Source organism: Bos indicus, chromosome 3 (genome assembly GCF_029378745.1).
Source record: "Bos indicus isolate NIAB-ARS_2022 breed Sahiwal x Tharparkar chromosome 3, NIAB-ARS_B.indTharparkar_mat_pri_1.0, whole genome shotgun sequence".
Taxonomy (NCBI): domain Eukaryota; kingdom Metazoa; phylum Chordata; class Mammalia; order Artiodactyla; family Bovidae; genus Bos; species Bos indicus.
Genome location: NC_091762.1, coordinates 3,011,679 through 3,034,787, shown reverse-complemented (window position 1 = coordinate 3,034,787; position 23,109 = coordinate 3,011,679). Strand labels below are relative to the sequence as shown.

General features: G+C 42.8%; 1 protein-coding gene across 2 annotated transcripts in view; it reads left to right on the top strand.

Annotated features, from left to right (window-relative positions):
* UCK2 (uridine-cytidine kinase 2) overlaps nt 1-23,109 on the top strand; it is a 77,491-nt gene that overhangs the window by 33,020 nt on the left and 21,362 nt on the right. For both annotated transcript variants that reach the window (XM_019986627.2, XM_019986637.2), the window contains exon 2: nt 22,472-22,631. In XM_019986627.2, coding sequence (XP_019842186.1) covers nt 22,472-22,631 — 160 coding nt within the window. The remainder of the gene's footprint in view (nt 1-22,471; nt 22,632-23,109) is intronic.

Here is a 23,109-nt window from a genome sequence, read left to right as displayed (position 1 = left end):
TCAGTTACATTATGTATTTGTGAAATACAGCAATCACCTTACATTGTATTATAAAAGTGGTGTCTTTTATTTTTTAATAGTTCCTCCTTTATTTTTCCAACAACCAGGTAAGTGACCCCTCATTTCTGGGTCCTGGATCTGCCTCCTGTTTTTGTGCATTCTTTGGCTTTTTTGAAGGACAGATTCAGGGTGCCAAATGAGAATAGGAAACCATAGGATTTTTTCCATCTCTACCTGTCCTAGTGATAATGGATGGTAAACCTTACCAGAGTGTACAACTTTTCCTTTTAGCAATCTTTCCAAAATAAATAGACTGATTTTTCAAAGTAACATTTCAGAAACAAATGTCATTTTATGTTTATGGGTTCTGCTTGAAATTTATCATTTAATGTATAAAAATAAGTAAAACTGTATAAGGAAGAAGAAAAGTGTTTTGTATTTGCTTCATCCACCCCTAACCATTGTTTAAACTATTAAATTTCTTTCTGAATTTAATATATATGTCCATGGAACTTATTTTGGTTTGGGACAAAATTGAGAAAAACATAGCTGTTTAAAACTTAACGTATCCTGAGAATTTTCCCATATTACCAAATTTATTTTTTGCAAACATGGCTTGGTACCTGTATTATATTGTATGTGCAGTGTTCCAGGATTTATTTAATAAACCCACCCCCTCATTGTTGACTAAGTAGGTTGTCATCAACTTTTTTGCAGTGATGAACATCTTTACAAGGTTTGCATTCCACTTTGATTATTTCCTTAGGGTAAATTCCTTCAGGTTGAATTACAGGTTAAAAGGATGAACGTTTTTCATATCTTGGCAAACCGGGAGCGGGGTCCTTCGTGCTTGCTGTTGGTGCCACTGAGAGTAGTTTCTCAAGACAGCTGGGGCCCAGATGCAGTGCTGCTGGGACAGCAATGTTGTAAGCTTTCCCGGGCAGGCATGGTGAGCGCCTCAGAAGAAAGAGCTAGAAAAAAACTCTTGCAATTTTGGGGGATGGGGTGGGATAAGGTCTTTCTTGAAAACAACCCTAATTTATATATTCCTTATTTTTTCATGTGAAAAGAGAGACCTATATTGTTTTATTTACTTATTATACATACATGCATCTATTCTTTTTCAAATTCTTTCTCCATTAGGTTGTTATAGAATATTGAGCAGAGTTTCCTGATTAACAGTAGGTCCTTGCTTGTTATCCATTCTAAATATAGCAGGATTATCATATTAAGTGGAGTAAGTCAGACAAAGAAAGACATATGATGTAACTTATATACAGAGTCAAAAAAAATGGTACAAATGAATTCATAACCAAAGACCCTGTGAAAGAACTTGGAAAAGCAAGTGGGTGGTTAACTCGGGTAACAGCAGCCATAAAAACTAATTATAGAGCACGCATCTCATCAGACTTACTTCCACCAGTGGTGGCAGGACTCAGTGCCAAGATTTTTGCTTTTATGTAGGTCTGAGACCAAGCCTGCCGCTTCCCACCTCCTTAGCAGAAAGATCTATCCTTTTTCAGTAATCCGGGCTTTCTTCATAGGACTTGGTGTGTGGCTGGAAGCTGAGGAAGGGTTGCAGAAAACTGGTTAGCTCGTATGGGGAGTAGGGAGAGGGAAAAAAGGGGGAGGAGGGGGGAAGGGCACTTTCTAGGCGCAATCTTTCAAATCTTCCTGGAAGAGGACATTAACTCTGCAAGATTGGAGTATATGCTGTGTTTTTAGGATGTACTGGGAATTAAGTGGGCTTCCCAAGTGGCGCTAGTGTTAAAGAACCCACCTGCCAATGCAAGAGACATAAGAGACAGGGGTTTGATCGCTGGGTCTGGGAGATCCCCTGGAGGAGGCATGGCCACCCACTCCAGTATTCTTGCCTGGAGTATCCCATGGTCAGAGGAGCCTGGCGGACTGTGGTCCATAGGGTCACAAAGAGGCAGACACTGAAGCGACTTAGCACGCATGCAAGAGCTTGGCTTTAAGTTGATAAATAGCAATGCAAGCTGTTGATTTTTATCTTTTGTTAAATATTTGTTGGTGAGAGAATTGATGTCTGAAACTGAGAAAAGGGTGATGTGATATGGTGTGTGTGTGTTCCGCTTCAAGGTTTCAGGGGTTACCTTTCAGTACTCTGAACCTGGAAAACATCCTGGTTTTAGACTCTACTTGAGAAATGTGACTTCGACTCAGTATACTTTTATTGAGGGCTTGGCACTGGGATAGGTGTATAAAGATGAATGAGCTCAGACCCTTGCCCATAATTTATGTAGTTTGATGATAAGAGATTAGTAATATAAGTAGATAAGTTTTTATTGTGGTAAAATATACGTAACATAATATTTGCTTTTGAAGCATTTTAGAGTGAACAGTTCTGTGGCATTAAATACATTGACATTGTTGTTCACCCATTACCGCCATTCATCTCCAGAACTTTTTAACCTTCTCCAGCTTAAAACTCTGTACCTGTTTAACAATAACTCCTCATTTCCCTTTACCTCCAGCCCATGGATGGAGAAGGCAATGGCAAGCCACTCCAGTACTCTTGCCTGGAAAATCCCATGGATGGAGGAGCCTGGTAGGGCTGTCCATGGGGTCGCTATGAGTCAGACACGACTGAGCGACTTCACTTTCACTTTTCACTTTCACGCAATGGAGAAGGAAATGGCAACCCACTCCAGTGTTCTTGCCTGGAGAATCCCAGGGACAGGGGAGCCTGGTGGGCTGCCATCTATGGGGTCGCACAGAGTCGGACACGACTGACGTGACTTAGCAGCAGCAGCAGCAGCAGCCAGCCCATGGAGACCACTACCACTCTAAGTATGTCATAAGTGAATCGTATGGTATTTGTCTTTTGTGATTGGTTTGTTTCATTTGGCTTAATTCCTCCAGGAATTAAGGTTCATCCATGTTGTAGCATGTGTCATAATTGCCTCCCTTCTTAAGGGTAAACAGATACTCCATTGGGTAGTAATATAGCATCACATTTTGTTTATCCGTTCATCCATCGATAGATACTTTGATTGCTTCCACTTTGTGGCTATTGTGAATAGGGCTGCTTTGAACATGAATGTACAAATATCTGTTCCTTGCTTTCAGTTCTTCTGGGTATTTTTAGACCTGGAATGCTGGATCTTCTGGCAATTCTGTGTTTAGTTTTTGAGACATTACTGTGCTGTCTTCCACAGTGGTTGCCCTGTTTTGCAGTCCTTCACTGCAATTTACAGCAGTGCACAGGGCACCACTGCCTCCACATCCTTGTCAACCCTTGTTATTTTCTTCTGCTAATAGCCTTCCTAATGGGTGTGAAGAGGCATCACTCCCTAATGATTAGTCATGTTGAGCATCTTTTCACACGCTTATTGGGCACACATATAGTCTTAGGAGAAGTGTCTGTTTGATTCTTGATTTTTTTTTATGAAATTTTTTTATTGACATCTCACTCCAACCCCCCCCCCCCCCCCAGTTTTATTTATTTGTTTATTATTTGGCTGAGCTGTATCTTCGGTGCTGTGTGCAAACTTGCTCTAACTGTGGTGAGCAGGGGCTGTTCTTCATGGGGATGTGCAGGATTCTCCCTGAGGTGGCTGCTCTTGTTACGGCCTTGGACCCTAGAGCGTGTGAGCTTCCGTCGTCGTGGAACTTGGGCATGTGGCTTCTTCCTGGACCAGGTTGAACCCATGTCCCTTGAATTGGCAGGTGGATTCTTAAACCACTGGCCCACTAGGAAAGTTCTTGATCAATTTTTAATTGGTTTTTGTCTTTTTTTTTTTTTAATTTTATTTTTAAACTTTACATAATTGTATTAGTTTTGCCAAATATCAAAATGAATCCGCCACAGGTATACATGTGTTCCCCATCCTGAACCCTCCTCCCTCCTGGTTTTTGTTGTAAGAGTTCTTAGTGTATTCTGGGTACCAATCTCTAATCAGATATGTGATTTGCGAACATTTTCTCTCATTCCTTAGGCTGCTTTTTTACTCTGTTGATAGTGTCCTTTGATGCTCAAAAGGTTTTACCTTTGATGAAGTCCATCTTATTTTTTTTCTCTTGATGCTTGTGGTTTTGATATCATGTCCAAAAAAATCTTTGCTGAATCCAGTGTCAGGATGCTTTCCTCCTTTGTTTTCTTGAAAGAGTTTTGGATTTGTCATATCAAATCTTAGGTTTAGGCCTTGGGTCCATTTAGAGTTAATTTTGGTATATTGTATAAGGTAGGATTATACATCTTCGTTTTAATACAGTTAGTTGAAAGATAATTTTATCATAGGAAAGAAGATGCTTAGCTGCAACTCACAGGAGTTACTGAGTCACGGTCTCTGGCAAGAAGGTTCTGTTTGAATGATCTGGGAGGAAGTGATTCAAGCCTCTCACTGCATTTTGGTGAGGGAGCACACTCCAGGAGGCTTCCCTGAGGGAACTTCTGTGCAGTTTCCTGGGTATCTGCAGGAGCTATTTCAATTGAGAAAGGGGGAAAGAGAAAGGAGATTATCATCACTAATCATCAGAGAAATGCAAATCAAAACTACAATGAGGTATCACTTCACACCAGTCAGAATGACAATAATCAAAAAAATCTACAGACGGTAAATCCTAGAGAGGATGTAGAGAAAAGGGAACGGTCTTGCACTGTTGTTGGGAATTGGTACAGCCACTATGAAGAACAGTATAGACATTCCTTAAAAACTAGGAATGAAGCTACCATATGACCCAGCAATCCCACTACTGGGCGTATACTTTGAGAAAACCATAATTGAAAAAACACATGTAAAGCCACTCCACTGTTCTTGCCTGAAAAATCCATGGGCAGAGCAGACTCTTGGGGTCGCAAAGAGTCAGACACCACCGAGCAACTGAGCACACATGCATGCACCCCAGTGTTCACAGGAGCACTGTTTCCAAGAGCTAGGACCTGGGAGCAACCTAGACGTCCATCGGCAGACAGACGGGCAAGAAAGATGTGGGGCTTAATAACAGTGGTCAGTTCTAGTGAGGTGGATGAACCTAGAGCCTGTTATACAGAGTGATGTAAGTCAGAAAGAAAAATAAATATGTATCAACACATATATATAGAATCTAGAAAAATAGTATTGATGAACCTATTGCAGGGATGGAACGGGGATGCAAATGGAGAGAATGGACTTGTGGACACAGTGTGGGAGGGAGAGAGTGGGGTGACATCGACATAGATACACTATCACGTGTAAAGTGGAGTGCTCATGAGACGTTGCTGTATAACACAGGGAGCCCAGCCGGCTATCTGTGATGACCTAGATGGGTGGGATGGGGGAAGGGGAGAGGGGCTCAAGAGGGAGGGGATATATACCAGTTCAGTTCAGTCCCTCAGTTGTGTCCAACTCTTTGCGACCCCATGGACTGCAACACGCCAGGCCTCCCTGTCCATCACCAACTCCCGGAGCCTACTCAAACTCATGTCTGTTGCGTTGGTGATGCCATCCAACCATCTCATCCTCTGTCATCCCCTTCTCCCGCCTTCAATCTTTCCCAGCATCAGGATCTTTTCCAATATGTCGGTTCTTCACATCAGGTGAAAAAATATTGGAGTTTCAGCTTCAGCATCAGTCCTTCCAATGAATATTCAGAACTGATTTCCTTTAGGATGGACTGGTTGGATCTCCTTGCAGTCCAAGGGACTCTCAAGAGTCTTCTCCAACACCACAGTTCAAAAGCATCAATTCTTCGGCACTCAGCTTTCTTTATGGTCCAACTCTCACATCCATATATGACTACTGGAAAAGCCATCACTTTGACTAGACGGACCTTTGTTGCCAAAGTAATGTCTCTGCTTTTTAATATGCTGTCTAGATTGGTCATAGCTTTTGTAGTAAGGAGCAAGCATCTTTTAATTTCATGGCTGCAGTCACCATCTGCAGTGATTTTGGAGTCCAAAAATATAAAGTCTGTCCCTGTTTCCATTGTTTCCCCATCTATTTGCCATGAAATGATGGGACTGGATACCATGATCTTAGTTTTCTGAATGTTGAGTTTTAAGCCAGCTTTTCCACTTTCCTCTCTTCACTCTCATCAAGAGATTCTAGTTCTTTGCTTTCTGTTGTAAGGGTGGTGTCATCTGCATATCTGAGGTTATTGATATTTCTCCCAGCAGTCCTGATTCCAGCTTGTGCTTCATCCAGCTTGGCGTTTTGCATGATGTACTGTGCATATAAGTTAAATAAGCAGGATGACAATATACAGCCTTGACGTACTCCTTTCCTGATTTGGAACCAGTCTGTTGTTTCATGTCCAGTTCTAACTGTTGTTTCTTGACTTGCATACAGATTTCTCAGGAGGCCACTAAGGTGCTCTGCTGTTCTCACCTCTTTCAGAATTTTCCAGTTTATTGTGATCCACACAGTCAAAGGCTTTGGCGTAGTCAATAAAGCAGAAGTAGATATTTTTCTGGAACTCTCTTGCTTTTTCCATGATACAGCGAATGTTGGCAATCTGATCTCTGGTTCCTCTGCCTTTTCTAAAACCAGCTGGAACATCTGGAAGTTCATGATTCACATATTGTTGAAGCCTGGCTTGGAGAATTTTGAGCATTACTTTGCTAGCGTGTGAGATGAGAGCAATTGTGTGGTAGTTTGAGCATTCTTTGGCATTGCCTTTCTTTGGGATTGGAATGAAAACTGACTTTTTCCAGTTCTGTGGCCACTGCTGAGTTTTCCAAATTTGCTGGCATATTGAGTGCAGCACTTTCACAGCATCATCTTTTAGGATTTGGAATAGCTCAACTGGAATTCCATCACCTCCACTAGCTTTGTAGTGATCACTTTGTTTGTGGTGAGTGATCACGCCATCATGATTATCTGGGTCATGAAGATCTTTTTCGTATAGTTCTTCTGTGTATTCTTGCCACCTCTTCTTAATATCTTCTGCTTCCATTAGATCCATACCATTTCTGTTCTTTATTGTGCTCATCTTTGCATGAAATGTTCCCTTGGTATCTCTAATTTTCTTGAAGAGATCTCTAGTCTTTCCCATTCTATTGTTTTCCTCAATTTCTTTGCATTGATCACCGAGGAAGGCTTTCTTTTCTCTCCTCGCTGTTCTTTGGAACTCTGCATTCAAATCTTTCCTTTTGTCCTTTGCCTTTCGCTTATTTTCTTTTCTCAGCTATTTGTAAGGCCTCGTCAGACAACCATTTTGGCTTTTTGTGTATATATATATATAAATATAAAATTATGACTGATTTGCATATGGCAGAAACCAACACGATATCGTAAAGCAATTTCCTCCCAATTTAAGTAAATTAAAAAAAAAATAACTTGAGAATACATGATATTTAATGTGCTTCTTAATCTTCTATTTTTAGTTATATATGTGTTCTTTATAGGAGGTTTGTTTGGCCTGAAATTCCCCATTAGTTTGTGGAGGGGTTTTTTTGTGAGGATGTGTGTACTTACATTAGCTGTTTGACCCAGTAGAGAAGAAACAGGATTTCACACTTTTAATGGAATACCCTGTGTGAGGTGGGAAGACATACTTGTGTTTGAAAGAAAGGTCACTTTACACATGGCCTTGATCTCTGATGGACTCTAAACCTGCTGCAGATTTTTGCCCTAGAAGTTGTGCCACAGCTCAAGTCTGATCTCACCATGTGTGCAGCTGTGGGCCAGAGGGTTGAAAACAGATCTTCTGTGTCTTTCAGGATGAATTCCAGAGGGACACAGCTGCAGGTTTTTCTGTAGCTCTTTGTATGTGCACAGGAAGTTCCTTACAACCCACTTGGTTAGATCTCATTTCCTTTCCGTTGTTGCCCTGGGTGTGCCCTGGGTGTCTGGCCTGCAGCTTCAGGGTTCAGAGAGCCGCTGGACTGGTGCCCTCTTGTGGCCCTCCTTTGAGCTGGTTCCATCTTAGGAGTTGAAGAGAAAGAAAGGATACCTGAGAAGAATAAAATATGGGAGAGTTTACTATACATTTCTGCGTGAGAACATCTTCCTGACCCAGGAATAGAAGTGGTGTCTTGGGGCGTCTCCTGCATTGCAGACAGATTCTTTACCACTGAGCCACCTGGGAATCCCCATAGATGCAACTTTTTAAAGTAGAACATGATAAAAGTTTTTAGAAAGCTAGTCAATTTAACTATACAAATAAAAAATTTCTTTAGGAAACATCACATTTTTTAAAGGAAAACGGCAGTTCACTGGAAAGGATATTTGTGATACAAATGAGAAATGAGTCCATTTTCTGAATAGAAATCAAGAGCTTTTCAATGAGAAAAGACCAGCAACTTAACAGAGAGTGAGGATAAGATATCAACAGACAGTTTTCAGAAAAAGAATAACAGAAGGCTTATGATGCTTTGCCTCATATGAAATAGAAATGTAAATTAAATAGGTAGAGAGGGGGTCACTAAGAGTCGGGCACGACTGAGCGACTTCATTTTCCACTTTTCCTTTCATGCATTGGAGAAGGAAATGGCAACCCACTCCAGTGTTCTTGCCTGGAGAATCTCAGGGACGGGGGAGCCTGGTGGGTTGCCGTTTATGGGGTCGCACAGAGTTGGACACAACTGAAACGACTTAGCAGCAGCAGCAGCAGAGAGGTTTAAGTTAGAATTTCAGATATGAGTAAATAGGTGTATGTAAATCATTGATGGTGGGGGTTATCTGGGCTTATGTATGGAAATTAAAAAATACAGATTCTTTGCCTAGCAGATCCAGTAGCAGAAATTAATCTGACAGTTGTTGGCTTAAAAAAAGTATTCACAACTTAAAAGTTGACGAGTATGTTTTATCCCATGGGAATATTTTGTTTTATCCTGTGGGAATATTTAGGACTTCGAGCCTGGGAAGCAGCATCTCAAGTAACCCTGAGAGAGCTGCGCTGAGGCAGCGAAAGAAGATCCCTGTTATATAGAAGTTTTGCAACAACAGAGTTGCAAAAAGTATCAAAAGATGATGTTATTTATTTTTGGCTGTACTGGGTCTTTGTCGCTGCACTTGGGCTTTCTCTCGTTGTGATGAGCAGCGTCTGTTCTTGGTTGGGATGCACAGGCTTCTCATTGAAGTGGCTTCTCTCATTGCAGAGCGTAGGTGCTAGGTGCGTGGGCTTCGGTAGTTGCGGTTTTCGAGCTCTGGAGCGTGGGCTCAGTAGTTGCGGCTCTGTGGTCGCAGCACGTGGGTGCAGTGGTTGTGGCTCTTGGGCTCTGGAACACAGGACCAGTGGTTGTGGTGCGTGGGCTTCGTTGGTCTATGGAGTCTTCCTGGACTAGGGATCTAACCTGCGTCCCCTGCATTGGCAGGCAGATTCTTCTCCACTGCACTACCAGCACAGTCCCAAAAGATGGTTGTTAGTGAAAGAAAACCAGGAATCCCAAGTTAACGGATGAAGTGCTTTTCTGTGTATGGGAAGATGCAAGAATCTGGGCTCACTGAAGCCATTCCTTTGATATGTCCCTCAGTTACCCTGTTTTCACGCCTTCAGTTTCCTCAGGACTCACTGTAGGTAGTGGCAGCAGTCTGATGACTGCTGGATGGCAGGTATTCTTTCCTTCCTGAGTTCCCTCAGGGGTCACCAGCTCACCATCTGTGGCTGTAATTGCTGGGGACTGTAACATTCTTTGTTTACTGGTATGGCAGGAAATATCCCATTTCTCACAAGTATATACGTATGGCCATACAGAGTGCTTGTTTTAGAAAAAGTTGAGCACAATTAAAATCCTTATCAGTGGAAGACTAGCTGCAATTCCTTCTTACAGTGGAATGTATGTACTTGTAAAGGAAGTGGCCTTAAATGCACTGGGAAAATCTTCAAGATATATGAGTAAATGAAGGTACACACAGCATTGCATTATACTGTTTTTTTTTTTTTTTTTTGAGGAATTGTACACGCTTATGTTTTTATGTGACATGACCACTTCTCAAACGATGTATATGAACACTGAAAATAGTTTTCAAGGAAGTCAAAGGTGGTTGGATGTGGGGTGGGAAAAAGGCGAATCACATTCTGCTGTTTCATACCTTTTAGATCTTGTACTATGTACCATAGATATTGCCTCTTAAAAACCTAACTGCCTGGAAAAGGGTAATAGAAATAAGTAGGTACAAAAAAAAACAAGATTAAAAACTAAAAGCAGAGAAAATATAACCCGGAATTTCAGCTCAGATTTTGTTTTTTATTTTTTAAAACTTTTAATTTTATATTGAAGTATAGCCAGTTAATAATGTTGCGATAGTTTCCGGTACTTAGTGATACATATACACATATCCATTCTCCTCCAAACTCCCCTCCCATCCAGGCTGCCGCATAACTTTGAGCTGAGTCCCCTGTGCTATACAGTAGGTCCTTGTTGGTTATCCATTTAACATATTTGTATAAATATATATAAATGAAAGTTTAAGGAGATTTAGAGACAAGAATAATTTTTATTGAGCATGCATTTTCTGTTAGCCACTGCTGTGTACACTAACTTGATAACCCCTGCAGCCCACTTGTGGAATGGCTGTCAGTCCCACTGTGTATCGCAGGGATAGTTACGGTCTGAGAGGTCGTGTTTTCTGAACATAACTGGTGCGGTACAGTCAGAAATCAAGCCTGATTCAAAAGATCCATTTTCCACCTTCTTAAAACTTCATGGTTAATGGGTAGTTTTTGTCCATCTTGGCCTGCTCAGAAGCCAGAAGCTTAGGGTATTTCTCTCAAGATACAAAACAGTACTTTTTGTGTATCTTCAGCCTAGTAATTACTACTCATTTTGAAGACCCTGAAGCACATTGCAAGATCTAAAAGCAAATTCTTAGTTACCAAGGAAACAGTAGACTTAGCCTGTTAGTCAGTATGGCTTCTTTTAAGGAACCTTTGAAAGTTGATTGAGCCTGTTTAGCACGTATGATAATTATTAACCAGGATATTTGATGAGTGGACACTCCTATATGCCACCTAGTAATAGTTTATAGTTAGAACAAACAAAATACCAGGGAAAACACCGCAGAAAAGATTGTAGAGTGAAATGATTCATGTCCTTACGGCCTATATCCTCTGCAGGGGGGGCGGGAAAAATTATGTCCAGGAATATACATAAATAGAAGTTAAGGACTTGCTCATATTTTCTGTGATTTAAAAAAAGAGAGAAATTGAACCCACTCATTGAAAAGTGTCAAACGTATTAGTTTCCTAGGGCTGCAGTAACAAATCATCACAAAGTTGGTGGTTTAAAACAATGGAAATTTATTCTCTTGTATTTCTGGAGGCCAGAAGTCCAAAATATAGATGTTAGACAGCCTTGGTTCCTTCTGCAGGAGAATCTGGTGCATGCTTCTCTCCTAGTTCTGGTGGAGTTCCTCAGTCTCCAGCTTCTCTCATCTCTCCAGTCTCTAGCTTCGTCTTCATTTGGCATCCCCTCACGTCTGTTTCTTTCTTTTCTCTTTGTTACAAGGACACTTGTCACTGGGTTTAGGGTTCCTCCGTTCCAAGGATGGCGTCATCTTGAGATCCGCAGTCTCAGTTGCATTTGCAAAGAACTTTATTCCAAATAAGGTCTCGCATTCTGAGATTCCAGGGGTTAGGACATGGTCATAGCTTTTGGGGGATCACAATTCAACCCATGGCAGTAGTTGAATCACAAAAGATGGATGGTCATTGATTTTTTTTTTTAATAAATAAAGTTTTTGTGAGAGATAATTGTAGATTCATACTACAGTTGTAAAAAAATAATACAGATCCCATGTACCCTTTACTCAGTTTCCCCAGTGGTAGGATCTTGTAGGATCTTACAGGGCACTGACATGGATAAAGTGAAAACACGGAACATTTCATCACCACAGGATCCCTCCTCCGTGTTGCCCATTATTAGCCATCCCTGCTTTCTCCCACCACTGCCCTTCTGCCTCATCCCTCATCCCTGTCAACCAGGAACTTTCTCCATTTCCATAATTTTGTCGTTGCTAGAATGTTAATATAAATGGAAGCATACGTTCCGTAGCCTTTTGAGATTGCCTTTTTTCCGCCCTAGCATAATTCTCTGGAGATTGCTACGGGTAGACGTTCATTCCTTTTCATTATTCAGTGGTGCTCTGTCGTGTGGGTACACCAGTTTGTTTAAGCGTTCACCTACTGGAGAACATCTGGGTGATTTCCAACTTCTGACTGTTAGGACTGAAGCTTCTGTGAACATATGTGTACATGTCTTTGTGTGAACATGTTTTCATTTCTCTGGGATAAATGCCCAGGAAGGAGTACAATTGCAAGATCATATGGTTGATGCATGTTTAGTCTTTAAAGAAAGTGTCAAATTGTTTTCCTGGGGAGATGAGCCACTTACACTTCTTTTCTTTTTTAAAATTATTTTTAGTTTTTAAGTTAATTTCTTATTTTTGGCTGCGCTAGGTCTTCAGCGCTCATGCCGGCGTTCCCTCGTTGCAGGAAGTGGGGGCTACGTTCTGGCTGAGGCGTTCAGGCTCCTCACTGTGGTGACTTCTCTCCTGGAGCACCGGCTCTAGAGCACAGGCTTTAGCAGTTGTGGCTCCAGGCTTAGTTGCCCCACTGCGTGTGGAATCTTCCTGGATCAGAGATCGAACCCGCGCCCCCTGCGTTGGCAGGCGGATTCTTAATCCCTGGACCACCAGGGAAGTCCCTTCACTATACTCCTTTTCAGAGTAACATGGTCTGTAACAATTCTTTTATTTATTTACTTGTTTTTGGATTTCAGAGGAGTTTGGTGACCAAGGAGGTGGCTGATGAATGATAAGTACGTCAAAATCTGGAAAGGACAACTTGAGGAAGTTGAATTTCTTAACAGAAGATTTGAAGCCCTTTCTTCAGAGGCTGTGAGGGATGAATAGGAAGTTGGGTTTTCAAGGACAGTGAAAGAGCCTTTCCAAAAAGAAGGGGAAGTGGGTGCCTGGCACACACTTTCGGTTTCCTCCCCCTGCTGTGCTGCAGTTAGACAGGGGTGCTGGAGGAAACTTAGAGAAAATTGAAGAAGCAATCTTTTGAGAGCCAGATAGTCTAACTTGTGGTTTTCCACAATTTGGATAAGGACTGTTGGAAAGGAAGAGTTAACTCAAGTATACTTCGTACAACAAAGCACTCTTGTGCTGTTAAGTCCTTGTTAAATGTTTACTCATGTGTGGGCTTCAATTTGCAGAGATCCAGCCGGGGATCCCACTGGCACATTGTGCTTGCCTGTATCCGTTCACTTTTCTAAGAACAGAAGGGAGTCGCCTTTCTTTTTGTGCTTCTCTCCAGAAGGACTTCAAGTCTTGGGCCATAATTTTTGCAACAGGCATATTATCCTTGCTTCGTAAGCCAAACTGTACAAAGTGGGTGGGTTTTGGTACACCTTGTCCAAGGATGTGCTTGTTTTTCCCTCGAACAGGGAGTTCAGTCGTCTGGGTTTTACCCTCTTTGCTTATCTCCTGCCCCTCAAGTAAAAGGGGAAGGAAAGAGATCCAGCTTCACGTGTATCCACAAGGCAGTGGGAGCTGACCCTCCAGCACTCCCCTTCTTGGCTTCTGTCTTTTGCAGAGGGCTTCACGAGGAGCAAATTCATCAAAGCCAGCAATCAGCCTAGATGCATTCAATTTTGGGGGGGGAGGGGAGGGTGGAGGTGGTGTCTTTTGTGTATGTCCTGTGGGGAATACAAAGAAGTGTCCACAGATTTTATATTCAGGCTCAAAATCAGCACAGGAGGTTGAAGTCAGCCACTGTTTTGTACGGAATGAGTGTCGGCCACCGCTGAGGCCCACATCACCGCTTGAGCACGGGCCCCGTCTCTTGCCTAATGTTTCACCTGTGTGGGTGGCAGGTTAATACCTGCCACCAGGCTGTGGATTAAAGTGGAACTTGGCTTCACATAAGGACCATGGGCAGCAGTCCCTCTCCTGTTTTTTTTCCTATTGAAAAATAGGGAAATATAGAGTTTTCTCTATATAGGAAAAATGTAGGAAATATTTTATTTCCTAATAGAAAATAGGATATAGAAATAGGAAAAATATAGTTATTTTACAATTTTGTGTTAGTTTCACATGTACAGCAGAGTGTGGATCAGAAGTGACTTGTCTTACTGTTTTCCTAGTAAAATATTTCTCAGGAAAACTAACTTCTAAGGAAGTCCAGCAAGCCTGTGCTTTGCAGAGCCCAAGGAAAGGAAATTACCGAGCCTTGCTGAGAGTGTTCGTTCCCAGCAGCTCCTGTATTATACACTGTGGCCACTGCACCTGTGTGGTAGGTCACTGTGTCTCTCACGAGAAGAGGTCCCCGGCCCCTTCTGACGCAGTGGCAAGGCAGGTGGTGTGTGTGGTTGCTGAGGTCTGGCGTCCTGAAGCCAGCCTGCGTGAGTTTGAAGACCAGCTTAGCTGCTCTCTTGGCATCTGATCTTGGGCCACGTCACTTAATCTACCCCTCTGTGCCTCCATTTCTTCTGTTAAATGGGCATAAGAAGAATGTGCACCTCATGAAATTGATTTGAAGATTAAATAGCGTAGTAAATGTAAACTCCTTAGAACAGCCCCTGGCGTTTGGATGTTCACTGTTGTTCGTCATCCCTCAGTTGATTCTGAACCAGTTTAGTTTCACGAGTAAGTATTCTTTGAGGGAGTCTCTCTGTCAGGGTTCATGACTCCAAAGAGAACAGAGCCAACTATAATTCTACAAACCTAGACGTGAATTATTTTAAATGTCTTTGCTAGGAGTAGAGCTTGGATTCCGAGTTCACTGAAAAGTCCTGGGAATATGTTTATATCGGTGACTGTTGGTCAACCAGAGTTTTTCTCAGGTGCAGGCTAACACCTGGGGTTTTCTAGGCTGGACTACCTTTCTACTACCAACACAAATCAGGAATTAAAACCAAGAGTTTCTATTCTGGGAAGTTTTTCATTTAGTACTGTTTATAATCTGATTTTACCCCTACCAGTCATGGCTTCCTCTGTGGAGAGCTTGGCCTGCAGCACAAGCAAGGTGCTGAAAGATGGGGATGATACTACTCTGACACATCAGGGTGAATACACAGAGAGAGGCTAGCAGGTGGTCTGGGACACTGGTCGAGGCAAACGTTCCCACCTCACCTTTTAAAACAAAGAAATTATTTGGTTGAGGGGATGCTTGTGGCAAATTGTGATGAATAAGGCACCCTCTTGCCCCAGGACAGGAGAATTACCATAGCTTTCCAGAGAACATTTGCACTAAGGTATACTGGATATGTGGGTGTTGACATTAGTATTATTTAAGTTGAAAGTGATGGAAAATTTCAAACAGTAGGGTTTAAACAAGATAATTTACCTCATTACTGTATTACTTCTATGATCTGGAGTCTGTGGCTCCTTTATTTAGCTACCCCACTACCTTAGTTAGCATGATAATGATTTTACAAAGTGGCTGCTTGAGCTCCAGCCGTCAAGTTTTCTTCTAGCCAACAGGAAGGAGAGAGTCAAAAGGTGACCCTTATCCTTTCAGGAGATTCCAGAAGCTTCTGCTTCACACCTCTACTTGTCTAATTGGTCAGAACTTAGTACAATCACAAGCTATAAGGGAAGTTGGGAAATGTGGTCATGTGCTCAGCTAAAACTCAGGGACTGAGATTTGGTTACACAACTAGTTATCTCTGAGTATGTTATGTACTACAGCATGGAGTCAAGACTGATGCTAAGGATGAACAGGGCAAACTATATATTTGAAACTCCAGATCTGAAGGGAAAAGAAAAAGGTACTCTGCTGGATTCAGACATTCCCTGTGGTCATTCATCTAACCACATTTGAGTGAGCCCGCCAGGTGCCAAGGCCTGCCAAGCCCTGGAATAAAAGCCGAGTCACAACTGGTCGCTGTGCTCCAGGAGCTCTTAGTTATTGTGTTATATAGCAACTTAGTGAGTTTCTGGTTCAGATCTTAGTTGTTTGTGTTTGTGTATAACTGTATGGGAGCTAGCAGAACCAACTTAGCAATGCATGTGTTCTGGGGTCATCCATGGCCCCACGGTTGGTTGGCCTTACAGAAGCATTGAGTGGCGCCTCCCTATTGCTTCCGCATAGATGGTTTGACCAGGAACTGAGTCAGCAGGTTTGAGCTTTGTTCTGTCTCAGGGCAGATTACTGGGGCTTTGGTTTTCTCATACTTGTGAATTAGAGCTTCTGAGCTGCATGGAGAGGAACCCCTGCCTTCAAAGGAGTGATGTAATGTCTGGGGGCATGCTGGACACCATATAGGTTAGTGGTGTGTTTCTTACTTAATGATAGTGACAGGGAGAGCTTCTGTCAAGATTTATTGAGGTGACTTATACGCAGTCCCAGAGTGAAGGAGTTAGATAGGGTCTTCTTGCACTCTTAGCTGCTGGATGGTGCCGTCAGAGCAGGTATTAACTGATATCCACAACCCATCCTGAAGGGCTGGGAGGGAGAGATGCCACAGGCGTCTCACCTGGAGCTGGCTGGCCGTTGTAAGCCCCAGGCCGTGACAGTGCTAGATTTTCCTCCATCTGAGCTCTCTCTCAGGATGAAGCAGCTTCCTCTGAGCAGCACAGACAGCTTGATGGAATCCCGCACTCTCCTGTAAAGTTGCCTTGAGAAATACCTACCCTGTCTCCTGAGGACATACCAGCCCGAAGCCCTTGCAGTGCTGACCTGAGTTGCTCTGAGCTGACCAGCTGGGGCTTTTTCCAGGTTGTGTGTTGGGGTGGTTGGCGGTTCTTCTGCTCTGTTTTCCTCACCGGGCAGTATTGGGGTTGGACAAGAGGATCTTAAGGAAGATCTTGGAAGACACAGACACACTAGACATTTCTAGACACCATCTTAGTGTCTAGGCTATCTGAGCCCCCTCCTCTGTGAGAATCAATTTAGGAAATCGCTGTACTGCTTGGAGCAAAATGGGAACCAGTGAGGACCCAATAGCCGCCCTGTTGGAAACCACTAGCTGGAAGGGTCCATTGGTTCGCTGGTGACTGAGCTCTCCTGGGGCTTCCCGAGTGAGAGGCGTCTCTGGGAAGAGAGACTGCCACACTGGTCAGCACATCTGAGCACTGGCCTAATGATGAAGTCCAGGGTTGGCATGTTCTAGAAACTACAGCACAGGAAGGAATCTGAAAGGCATTGTGAGTGGTTCTCCATCACCGGAGTAGCTGTTTGTGAGACTTAATCCTATAGACTTTTCTTCGAAGAATTTTCTAGGCCCCCCAACATTACTGGCTGGATTCTTTGAACACAATCCTTAAGACTAAATACCTTGAATATGTGTGTGTGTGTGTGTGTGTGTGTGTGTGCTTTTTAGCTTCATTTTGATATTCTGTGAAAGTTGACTTTAATGATACAGTGTGACAAAACAGTATTACATGTCTAAGTAGTTCCCTCCCTGTTCTCTGGAAGTGGAGTAAATTTATATAGAATATTGGGGGTGATGCCAAAGCTGCTTCAGTTCTAGAATAGTGAAAAGAATTGTGCCTTTGAGGTTAGAAGATCTGCAGTTAGGCTTGATATTCAGCTCCATGACCTTTGAGCAAGTTGTTTGGCTTAATTGAAATCTCTAAGCTTCAGTTTCCTCATTAAGGTGGAAAAAAAGATAAAACTATATCTTTGGTAATAGAATTAAGTGAGATAATATCTTCAAAATGGCATAGTAGTGAAGAAATTGTAAATTATCTTCACTGATTCTTCCATTTAAAGTAGAGTAAGTGGGTCCAGAGTGGGGCTCCTGGTGAGAGTCCTGGCTCCCCTGCAGCTGGCCTTGGGCTGTGCCTCTCTTCACCTCAGTCTGTACCGAGTGGGTATAATAATAACGGCCAGCATACAAAGTTGTAATAGGAAATGGAATGATTTAAAAATACTGAGCCCAGTGTGGGCTTCCCTGGGGGCTCAGTGGTAAAGAATCCGCCTGCCAGTGCAGGAGGCACAAGAGACTTGGGTTCCATCCCTGGGTTGGGAAGATCCCCTGGAGGAGGAAATGGCAACCCACTCCAGTATTCTTGCCTGGGAAATCCCATGGACAGAGGAGCCTGGCAGGCTTCAGTCCATGGGGTCACAAAGATTCCAGCACAACTGAGCACACATCACGCAACTAGCACATAGGAAGAAACTACCTCTAAAGGCACATTCTTCTTATATGAATTATTATTTTTAATTGTGATAAAACATACATATTAGGTTGGTACAAAAGTAATTGCAGTTTTAGGAAGTGAATTTTAAATCATTATAACTAGGGTCAAACACATCATTATGAATGAAAATAGGAACCATTATAATTAACACATATTAGCCAACAAGAAATGTTTGTTTATTCCTGTAGCGTAAAAATGGAGAAATGTGCATTAAAATGATATATAACATAACTGCATTTAAGAATATATTCCAATATCAAAAAGCAAAGTTCAGCAATGCAAAACCACATTTTCAGCAATGCAAAACCACTTTTGCACCAACCTAATAGCATAAAATTTACTGTCTTAAAAATAATATTTAAGCATATAGTTCAGTAATGTTAAGTATATTTGCTTTGGGCCCCAATCTCCAGAACTGTTTCATCCTGTAATAAATTATATCCATTATGCAACTCCCCCGAGCCCCTGGCCATCTCCATTCTACTTTCTATGAATCTGACTACTCTAGATACCTCATGTAAGTGGCATCATATGGTACTTGTGTTTTTGTAACTATAGTTATTAATAAGTCTTAGCTCACCACAGCAGTTGTACCATCTCCCATTTTTAGCATTCTAGAAGCTCATGATTGCTTGCCTTCTTCTCAAGCCCTGCTACTGCTGCTAAGTCACTTCAGTCGTGTCCGACTCTGTGTGACCTTATAGACGGCAGCCCACCAGGCTCCCCCGTCCTTGGGATTCTCCAGGCAAGAACACTGGAGCGGGTTGCCATTTCCTTCTCCAATGCATGCAAGTGAAAAGTGAAAGTGAAGTCGCTCAGTCGTGTCCAACTCTTATGGACCTCATGGACTGCAGCCCACCAGGCTCCTCCATCCATGGGATTTTCCAGGCAAGAGTACTGGAGAAAGTGAAAGTCGGTCGCTCAGTCCTGTCCAACTCTTTGCAACCCCATACAGTCCATGGAATTGTCCAGGCCAGTATACTGGAGTGGGTAGACTTTCCCTTCTCCAGGCCCTAGTCATTAATTTTTTTCCTATCTCAAACCCTTTCCTAAGAGAAGAAGACACCTTACAGCTCCATTTCATCCTTTTGAAGAGGGCAGGATTGGAGAAAAGGGAAATTAAAAGTGAAGAAGACATAAAAGGAGGGACTTAAGTATTTACTCATTGCAGAAGTCCTCTGTAGCACTTCTTCCTTCTGATTGTGTAAAGATTCAGACCTAAGCGCCAGAAGACAGAATAATACAATGAACCTCTCCCTGATTCAGCAGTTATCTAGATATTCTGGGCCCATTTTTAACAAAAGTTTCAGGGAGAAGAAAATACTAGAAAAATGTAGATTAACTTAGAGGCTGGTGTTTCTTTGCTCGTTCATGCAGTGGTATTTATCTCCTGAACGATAAAGGGTTTCGTATGCCTTGGAACTTTCTTTCTCTCTCTTTTTTTAGTACTTAAAAAAACTAATTTTGTTTATTTACTTATTTGTTTTTGGCTCTGCTGGGTCTTTGTTGCTGCACAGGCTTTTCTCTAGTTTTAGGAAGTGAGGCTGCTCTCCTACAGTGGAGCTGTGTGGTGACTTCTGTTCTGAAGTGTGGGCTGTAGGCGTGCAGGCTTCACTCGCTGCGGCACGTGGGCTCCATGGTTGCAACGCCCAGGCTCTAGTGCACAGGCTTAATAGTTGAGGCGCAGGGACTCGGTTGCAGGTGGGATCTTCCTGGACCAGGGATGGAACCCTGTGTTTTCTGCATTGTCAGGTGGATTCTTTACCACCTTATTCCAGGGAAGTAAGGAAGGAGCCACCAAGGGAGCCTTGCCTTGAAACTTCTTATTACCTGTTTTTTTTGGAGTATAGTTGATTTGCAGTGTTGTGTTAGCTTCAGGTGTGCAGCAAAATGATTCAGTTATACTTCTGTTTTCCAGATTCTTTTCCTCTGTAGGTTTTACAAGATACTGTAGTTTCCTGTGCTATACAGTAAATCCTTATTGTTTATCTACTTCATATATAGTGGCGTGTATATGTTAACCCCAAACTCCAAATTTGTCTCACTTCCTCCCGCTGACTTTCTTTAAAAAATTTTTTATTTATGTATTTATTCTTGGCTATGCTGGGTCTTTGTTGTTGAGTGGGCTTTTCTGTAGTTGTGGCAAGCGGGGGCTGCTCACTGTTTGTGGTGCACAGCCTGCTCATTGCAGTGGCGCCTCATGTTGCAGGGTACGGGCTCCAGGCACGTGGGCTTCAGTAGCTGAGGCGTATGAGGTCTAGAGCACAGGCTCAGGAGTTGTAGCACTCGGGCTTAGTTGCTCTGAGGCATGTGGAATCTCCCCAGATCAGGGATCAAACCTGTGTCTTCTGCGTTGGCAGGTGGATTCTTCACCATTGAGCTACCAGGAAAGCCCCAGTTCTTTGGACTTCTAGAAGGAATTCTATTTACTAGTGAAAACTGCAGGTATAAGCGTTCCCCACTCATAGCTTTATGATACAAGAAGCAGATGGAAGCTAGGAAAAGGAAATTATGGACCTATACAAGTATAAAAACCTAAAAAGTTTTTAACCGCATAGAACCCTTGGATTGTTACAGCATTTTCATTTTTGAATCTAGTTTAAGTCATATGCAAGCTTTATATCTTCCTATGATTTTTTTTTTGTGTGGCACATCTGTCGTTCCAAAAATCCTAAGTAGTTTAAATGTTTTATCTGTGTATTAATATGCAAAAATGTCAAAGTAAAATAACTTTCTAACAGTTGAGCCAAAATATTATTCTCCCACAGATCCTTATAAAATGGCAGTGTGTTTCACAACTTATACAACAGGACATACTGTGCAAAATAGTTTTGATTTACATTGAGTAGTACAACAGGAATAGTGAGTTTTCCTTATGCTTGGACGAATCGAATACATTCTTCATATGAATTGTAACTTTTAGTTAAAAGTTTCCTGGCTTTTCCCTGTTAAAATGAATTGGTAAAATAGTCTCAACTGTAAGATTTCTAAGGGTGAGCCCAAGAAACCTCTCCTTCTTTCATCTTTCAACTGTGCTCATTGTTTCATCGCTTATAATCAGGTCAGCCAATTCCATAAGGGGACTTCCATTACATCTTCTAGAGGTTTTGTGATGTAGACATTCTTATTTTTCAGTTAATCTTTGTAGCAAATGAAGAAGAAGTCAGTTATTTGATAAATACAATCCTTCACTATCTCATTTTTAAAAAGATCTTTATCGATGTGGACCATTTAAAAATTCTTTAAAAAATTTTTGTTTCATTTTTTAAAGAAATTTTAGCTGCACTAAATCTTCGTTGCTGTGTGTGGGCTTTCTCTAGTTGTGGTGAGTGGGGAGGCTTTGTTGCAGTGTGCATGGCTCAGTAGTTATGGCCTAGGGGCTTAGTTGTTCCTCAGCATGTGGGATCTTCCTGGACCAGGGATCGAATATGGTAAGAGGCAGGCAGACCACTGGACCACCAAGGAAGCCCTAAAATTCTTTACTGAATTTTTTACAATATTGCTCCTGTTTTATGGTTTTTTTGTTTGTTTGTTTGTTTGTTTTCCCGGCCACAAGGCACGTAGAATCTTAGTTCCCTGACCAGGGATCAAACCCACACTTCCTGCGTTGGAAGGCAAAATCTTATGCACTGGACTGCCAGGGAAGTCCCGACTATCTCATTCTTTTGAATGCACTTGTTTTTATACTTTTCCTTTTTACAAAGAGTGTGTGTTCACTGGAGAGAAAAGAAGTCAGATATGTGTATTACAAGTATGTAGGTTCAAGTTCACTGGGAGCTGGTGTCCCTCCTCTTAATTAGGATGCCCTACTGTTTGCAGTATTGGTGATGTTTATGTCTGCAGCTCCAGAAGTGGGGGCATACATCTGTGAGAAGGTTGCCTTGTGTACTGTGGCTGTAGGCCAGAGCGAAAGACTGAAGTAGGAGGGAAGCCAAGGCCTTGGCCTCACTGCCAACCAGCTGAGATTCCTTTGATATAAAGAGATGTGTAAGGGCTGAGATGTCTTGAAAATGCTCAGTCATTTCATGACCCAGCAGCCCTTTGGCCCATCAGCACATCATCTCTGTGCCCTTTCCCTAATTTCTGCTGTCTTTTTTGTGTATCTATACTAGGGTGGCAGTAAAGGATAAAATAGCATCACCTTTTATTTGCGGCTTTGGGGAAGGCTTTATGAAATAGAAGCAGAGATTACTGCCATCGTCCCCACGTCATCACTGTGGATACTTCAGCATAGTAATTTGTGTTAAGGAATGGGGGAGGAAGAGACTTCTGGGCCCCCTGAATTCCTTCTCAGCAGACATATCCTCCCTTCCCCTACTCCATCATCCGTGGTGGTAGCCTTTGCATTCTTCCTTGCAAAGGCCCTTGCTCGGGACACACACAGTGACTGGGCCTCACCCTGTGGTCTGCACTGCTCTCTTCTCTCCTTGCAGTCTTCCGTCTGTGCTAAGATCGTGCAGCTTCTGGGGCAGAACGAGGTGGACTATCGCCAGAAGCAGGTGGTCATCCTGAGCCAGGACAGCTTCTACCGCGCCCTCACTTCAGAGCAGAAGGCCAAAGCCCTGAAGGGCCAGTTCAACTTTGATCACCCAGGTGAGCTGGGGCATTGAAAGGGCCTATGTGGAGGTGTTGATTGAAGAAGTGGCTTAACCTCTCTGAGTCTGTTTCCTAGCCATTGAATGGAGGACTCTTGGGTACCTTGCAGGCTTGCTGTGGGCTCATAGTAAAGAAGGGCTTCTGCTGTGGCTTCTGCGATGCTTGCCTCCTTAAATACTGATTGAGTCTGTGTCTAAACAAGGGTGACTCTTGGAAAAACCCATGACTCAGGGCGGGACAGACACAGGCCAGAACAGCTGGTTCTCCTGCCTCCTCTGGTCTACACAGCCTGTGGCCCCGCCTCCTGCCACCGCCTGGCACGTGGGTATACGCGGCTTGTGCGTTAAACTCACCCAAAGGCAGAAAGGGAGACTGAGGGTCCAGTGCCCTGACAGTCCCAGGTCAGCACGCTGCCTCTTAAGCTGGTTTAGGGTTCTTTCAGTTGAGTCAAAGCTGCCGTAGTGCCTGCTGCCCT